Source organism: Urtica dioica, chromosome 1 (genome assembly GCF_054948205.1).
Source record: "Urtica dioica subsp. dioica isolate 48M chromosome 1, U.dioica_male_clone48M_v1_H2, whole genome shotgun sequence".
Taxonomy (NCBI): domain Eukaryota; kingdom Viridiplantae; phylum Streptophyta; class Magnoliopsida; order Rosales; family Urticaceae; genus Urtica; species Urtica dioica.
Window position 1 is genome coordinate 31,077,619 of NC_142756.1, and position 6,864 is coordinate 31,084,482.

At 48.6% G+C, this 6,864-nt stretch overlaps 1 protein-coding gene across 1 annotated transcript; it reads left to right on the forward strand.

Annotated features, from left to right (window-relative positions):
• Positions 1–1,388: 1,388 nt before the first annotated feature.
• On the forward strand, positions 1,389–2,384 carry LOC149407882 (uncharacterized). Its single transcript, XM_089622467.1, has one exon. It carries the CDS (start codon positions 1,389–1,391, stop codon positions 2,382–2,384), a length of 996 nt encoding a protein of 331 aa, XP_089478593.1.
• The last annotated feature ends 4,480 nt before the right edge of the window (positions 2,385–6,864 follow it).

A 6,864-nucleotide genomic window follows, 5' to 3' on the forward strand; every position in this document is an offset into this window, starting at 1 on the left:
CTTTCGGATCTCAATTTAATCTTGGTAATCGGATTTTGAGACCCTTCCCTCATTAAAATAAATATACGAAGCCATTTAAATAAACTTGGTATAGATTGTTGGGACGAGAAATCGGCTCAACAATTTGGCGCCGTTTGTGGGAATCGCTATCAGAAACCTAACGTCGAAGAACACAGATCGGATCTGAAAGGATGTCTTCTAACAGCGAGCACGAAATCCCAGTCTCTGGAGCCGATCCAGAGACACGGGCTCTTCTGTTGAAGCTCATCGAAACCACCGCCGAATTCCAGAGATCAACCCGATCCCAGCTCGATAGCATGACAACTGCTCAATCTTCGCTTTAGGAGCAGCTCGACGCAAGCGGATGAAGGTTCGACCGGCCCGCCCGCCGCAAGCGGATGAAGGTTTGTCCCACCCGGAAGGCGTCTGAGCTTCTCCGGGATCCAGGTGTTGCCGGTCCTAGCAATACGGCAGGAATTAGTCAGTTCGATGGACAGGCCGAGGCCAGCATTTGGCAAGCTCGATCGACCCAAGGCGACCTGCTCCCCCCGTCTCCAGGAGGCCCTCATCCTGGATATGTCCCTCAAGTCATCAACCTCCCTCACGAAGAAGGGATTCAAGAGGAACCGAACTATTTCGACCGGTAATTCGGCCGGAAGAAGACAACCCCCAGAGAGGACAAGTCTGAGCTAGGGGAGAACAGTTCGACGTAGAAATCCCAAGGGATGATCACCCCGCGTTCAATGCCTTCCGCCAAATGGTGGAGGAGAAGTTCCGGGCCGTAGATTCCCGAATGCACTATCCCACGAGCTCGGCCCCCGAGATTGATCGGCTGGTGGCAGACACCGGACGAACCCCTTTTGCTCCAAGTATAACCCAAGTCAGAGTCGGGGATACCGGAAAGATCAGGCTCCCTAAATACTCTGGTACCTCCAACCGAAAAACATATGTGACGGCCTTTCGCATTGCGATGGGTCGAGCATGTCTGAGAGACAATGAGCAAGAAGCCGGATACTGTCAGTTCTTCGCCGAGAACCTGCCAGGAAACGCGTTAGATTGGTTTTCACGTCTCGAAGAAGGGTCGATAAGTTCTTTTCAACAGCTGTCGGCCGCTTTCATAAAACATTACTCGATGTTAGTGGAAGATGAAGCGACCATGGTAGACCTATGGAACACCCAACAGGCCCGAGACAAAACCCTGAAAAAATTCTTGACCAGATTCTGTGGAGGGAGAATCGTCTTTGAACGCTCTCAAAAATGGACTCTGGCACGAGTCCAGATTCCGGGAGGAAATGACCGTAAATAGGCCACCCACCATCGAGGATGCAAAGGCCGAGGAAGAAAGGGCCCTCCTGTCCAAAAAACACAATCCAAGGAAGGTCCCTTCTATGACACCCGTCCCAGCCATAGCCAGGGCACCTGGCATGAGACCTTACCGAAACAATGAATGGAGGAAGCCTCTAAGCGCTCCGGAACACGCCTTTAACGTAAATGACAAAGGAGCCTCCGAAGGAGGTACTCCGAAATGGTCTCGTGATAAGAAAAAATACTGCGACTTCCACAAGAACTACGGACATGACACTCTAGATTGTGTCATGGCTCGGAAGGTACTTATCGAAAAATACAAAAATGGAGAAATAAAAAATGTCGATCTGGGACCACCGCCCCAGAAAAAGGAATTCAATAATACCAGAGCCCGAGGAAATCCCTCCCCAAAAAGGGGAAGGGCAAGTGAGGAGGATAGCAATGAGCTCCAAGCAAAACCCCGAATCGACTATATCATGGGAGGTTCGAAGTTTTGCAGAGATATTGTGAATTCAATTAAGACACACCAACGCCGACTTAAAAGTGTACCAAGATCACTTGGACCCCAAAAGGTAGAAGATACCACGATCTCATTCAACGAGGATGACACCAAAAGATTATGCGGGCCCCATGACAACGCTTTGATCATCGAACTCAAAGTGGGTAACTGCGTAGTAGCCAGGATCTTGGTTGATGGAGGAAGCTCTGTAGATGTTATATTCAAGACCACTTTGGATAGGATGAACATCGAAGAGGCTGAAATTGAACACAAACCCAACCAGCTATCCGGGTTCAATGGCGAGGTAACACCTTCTCTAGAAATCATTGAACTCCCCATGCGGGCCGGAGACGTAAACTGGATGGTCGAATTTATCGTACTCGACTGTCCATCCCCGTTCAACGCCATCCTTGGGAGACCCTGGATACACGGGATGAGGGCGGTACCATCAACCTACAACCTATGCGTACGTTTCCCGACTCCCAACGGGATACAAGAAATCAGAGGGAGCCAGGAGGCATCCCCAATTTGCTATATGAATAATCACAAAAGGATCGCCGAGAAGCACAGGCCAGAATAGAACGATTCGGAAGGTCCATCCGGCAAAGAAACCAACGAGGGCCAATAGCAATTAATGGCCATCGGAAATGAGATCACCAATCCGCGTCCGATGGAAAATTCAGAGGAGAAAGACGAGCCTAGTGTAAAGTCGATACTACAAATTCAAATCGACGGGACTGACCCCGAGAGATGCGTGGGCATCGGGGCCAAGTTGAAAGGAAGTATACGCCAAGAACTAATAGCATTCTTGAAGAAAAAACAAGAAGACATTTGCATGGACGACAGAGGACATGCCAGGTATAAACCTCGAAACCGCCGCACATCAACTTAACGTCGACCCTAGTTACAAACCCGTAAAACAAAAACATAGGAAACTCGGCCCTGAGAGGGTTAAGGTGGTCAACGAAGAAGTGGAACAACTCCTAAAATCTGGTTCAATACGTGAAGTGAAATACCCCGATTGGCTCGCTAATACTGTTGTCGTTAAGAAAAAGAACGGTAAATGGCGCGTATGCGTCGACTACACCGATCTAAATAAAGCTTGTCATAAAGACAGCTTTCCGCTACCACACATCGAACGCTTGGTGGAAGCCACGGATGGCCATAAAATCTTGTCATTTATGGATACATTCTCAGGATACAACCAAATCCTCATGCATCCAAATGACCAAGAGAACACAACTGACAAAGGCATCTATTCTTATCAGGTGATGCCTTTTGGGCTCAGAAACGCGAGAGCCACATATCAACGATTAGTGAACAAGATGTTCGCCGAAAAAATAGGAACGACGATGGAAGTTTACATCGACGACATGTTAGTAAAAAAATTACGAGAAACAGACCACGTCTCACATTTAGAAGAATGCTTCAAAGTCCTGAACAAATACCAAATGAAGTTAAACCCATCCAAGTGTACCTTCGGAGTATCATCTGGGAAGTTCCTCGGATACATGGTAACTCAAAGAGGGATTGAGGCAAACCCAGACCAAATACAAGCACTCCGAAGTTTGCCCTCCCCCAGGAACAAAAGAGAAATTCAGAGACTAATGGGACGCGTGGCAGCCCTTAGCCGATTCATTTCTCGATCGACTAACAAATGGTTGCCTTTCTATAAGCTCTTGAGAGGAAACAAGAAGGACGAATGGACCGAAAAGTGCGAAGAAGCATTTAAGCAACTGAAACAATACCTGGCCGAGCCCCCGATCTTAGCCAAGACCGAAGTGGGAGAGCCCCTCTACTTGTACGTCGCCGTATCGAACACCACGGTCAGCGGAGTGCTAGTCAGAGAAGAACGAGGAGACCAAAAACCAGTGTTCTACATAAGTAGGTCACTCATTGACGCCGAGACGAGATATCCAGCAATGAAAAAATTAGCTCTAGCCGTCGTCACAACGGCTCGAAAGCTGCGACCATACTTTCAATCCCACTCGATAGTGGTGATGACCACTCAACCTTTACGCTCGTTTCTCCACAGCCCTAATCAATCAGGGAGATTAACCAAATAGGCCGTCGAGTTAAGTGAATACAACATCGAATACCGCATTGGAACCTGTGCAAAATCACAATTTCTAGCCGATTTCCTTATCGAGCTCCCCGCGAACGAAAGCGAGACCACGGAAAATGCCAGAATTTGGACCCTCAAAGTCGATGGTTCCTCCACAAAACAAGGAGCTGGAATTGGGATACACCTGGTATCGCCGCACGGAGAGGTGATTGAACAATCCTTCCGCCTGGATTTCACCGCCTCAAACAACGGAGCCGAGTAAGAGGCACTAATCGCAGGATTGCGCCTAGCAAAGGCTATGGGAGCAAAATTCATATCCGCTTTCTGCGACTCGCAACTTGTTTGCGAATCAAATCAGCAGAGAATTTGAAACAAGAGACGAACGTATGGAGGCATACGTGCAATTAGTAAAGGAGATGACAGGCCAATTCGAAAATTTTGAATTAACTCGCATCCCTAGAGGGGAAAACACCACAGCTGACGCCCTCGCCGCTTTAGCTTCAACGTCAGATCCTATAGTAAGCCGAATCATACCGGTCGAGGCAATAAAACAATCTTCTATCACTACCAAAAGAAAAAGCATAATGGTAATAATAGAAGAGGGGGACTGGAGAAGGGATATAATCAGATATATCTCCGAAGGCCACACCCCGACAAATAAGCAATTGCGTCGAAAGCTAATTAGCCAAAGCGCAGATTCTCCATAATCGACGGAGTGTTCTTCAAAAGAAGTTTCTCCGGAGTTTACTTACGATGCATAGGAAAAGAGGAGTCCAAACGCATCCTCTCCGTAATACACGAAGGAGAATATGGGTACCACGCGGCCGGACGGGCCCTAGCTTTTAAAATAAAAAATCTAAGGGTACTTTTGGCCAACCATGGTCGCCGACTGTGAGCAACACTCACGGAAATGTGACCAATGCCAAAAGCACGCCCCAAATATCAAGCAACCAGCCGAGGAACTATCCTCCATATCCGCTCCGTATCCAATTTTGAAATGGTCCATGGATATCGTTGGTCCCCTAGCCAATGCGTCGGGAGGACTGAAATTCCTCCTTATCACAACAGATTACTTTTCCAAGTGGGTTGAAGCCGAAGCATTCGTCTCAGTGAGGGATGTGGAGGTAAAAAAATTTATTTGGAAAAATATAATCTGTCGACATGGAACGCCACAAGAGATAATCACAGACAACAGATCACAATTCATATCAAAGGAGTTCTGACGCTTCTGTGCAGCAGAAGGAATCACTTTACGATTCTCAACACCCCGATACCCACAAGGGAATGGACACGCTGAGGCTACCAACAAAACAATTGTTAGTAACCTGAAAAAGAAACTTTTAGCCAAAAAAGGACGATGAGCCGACGAACTCCTTGGAGTGTTGTGGGCCTACCGCTCGAGTCCACGAAGGCCCACCGGGGAAACCCCATATTCTCTGGTCTACGGGGTTGAAGCAATATTGCCCATCGAACACGAGATTAGAACAATTCGCATCATATACGCGAATGATCACGAAGAAACTAACAACGAAATGCTGCGCGATTCCCTCGACTTAACAGACGAGAGGAGAAACCAAGCATTGACGCGCATGAATCTATACCAATGATCCATCGCCCGATACTACAACAAAGGAGTCAACTTTCGGGAATTTAACACCGGAGATCTGGTGTTGAGAAAGGTATATCAGAACAGGGCCGAGGAAAACGCCGGAAAATTGGGAGCAAACTGGGAAGGACCATACCGAGTCGCAGGAATCCCACGAACAGGTGTTTACAAGCTTGAAACGCTCGATGGTATCCCATTACTGAGATATTGAAATATCATGAATCTAAAAAAATATTACTGTTAAAAGTAGTATCATAACAATCGAACTACGTAACGGCTTGATCCCAAACATGGGTACATAGGCAACCTTAAGACAAGGTTCAGCCCCCCGTCTCGCATAAACCAGAGAGACTCGAAACGAACGAGTCCCACTCAATTTGCCGAGCATGGCAGATTCAACTTACACGCCACAGTGTATGATAAACCAATCTAAGTCCGACTCCCGAACGAAGAAGGACTTTAAGTTTCGGTTCGACAAACATACCATGTATAAGGCACCGGCCAGGAACACGCGGTATACACAATCCCGTTATGACTAGGGGTTTGACTTATGATGGCCGGTACACATCACACAAATAAGCTGTCTACGAATAACCGCCGCAAGGGCCCGAAAACAAGCTAAAGCAAACTTAAGAGAGGTCGAGGCGAATTTAGGCCAACTTATCCTTGGCGGGCTCAGCTTCCTTCGAGTTCTCCCCAGCCTCATCGATGGACGCAAGCACGGCATCCGAGCTATCGAGCATCGAGCCAAACTGGTCCGCGACCTCGGTAATCTCGGGCACTGGAGCGTCGGGAGGCGAGCGGTCCGCGTACGGAGTGAACTCGAGGTCTTCGGCCCCGACAAGGGAGGGCAAAGGCACACCATCGAGCTCGGCCTGAAGCTTCACCAGCTCGTCCTTGGCTTCCTGCAGCTCAGCTGGGGCGTCGGTGATCTTCTGGTTGACGACCTCTTGGAAAATTAAGGATGCCGCCTTAGCCTGGTCGAGGTTACGCATGACGAACTGGCGGTAAGCCATCAAAGCTCCCTTGTACTTCGCCCCGGCGGCCTTTCTACCTGAACGAATGCCGTCGTCCTTGGCAGACTGATAAGCTCAATACAAGGATCGATTTCCCGCCTTCTCCTTTGCCAGTTCGGCCTTCACCCGCTCCAGTTCGGATCCAAGGTTACGATGGGAGGCCTCAGCCAAGTCGACCTCATTCTTCAGCTCGATCCGTGTCCTCTCGGAATCTTGAAGGCGATCTTCAAGATCCTTCTGACGACGGGTATACTCCTCCGCCTCGACGATACGGAGGTCCATCTGGCCGAGAGAACCCTGGCATTTCACGAGCTCATTCTCGGAGGCCTTCAGCTTGACTCGTAATTCTTGGTTCGCGAGGAAGAGACAGTCG

What these genes read in the sequence shown, in the direction of transcription:
- LOC149407882 (XM_089622467.1), top strand. Translation starts at nt 1,389, where the DNA reads ATGACACCCGTCCCAGCCATAGCCAGGGCACCTGGCATGAGACCTTAC.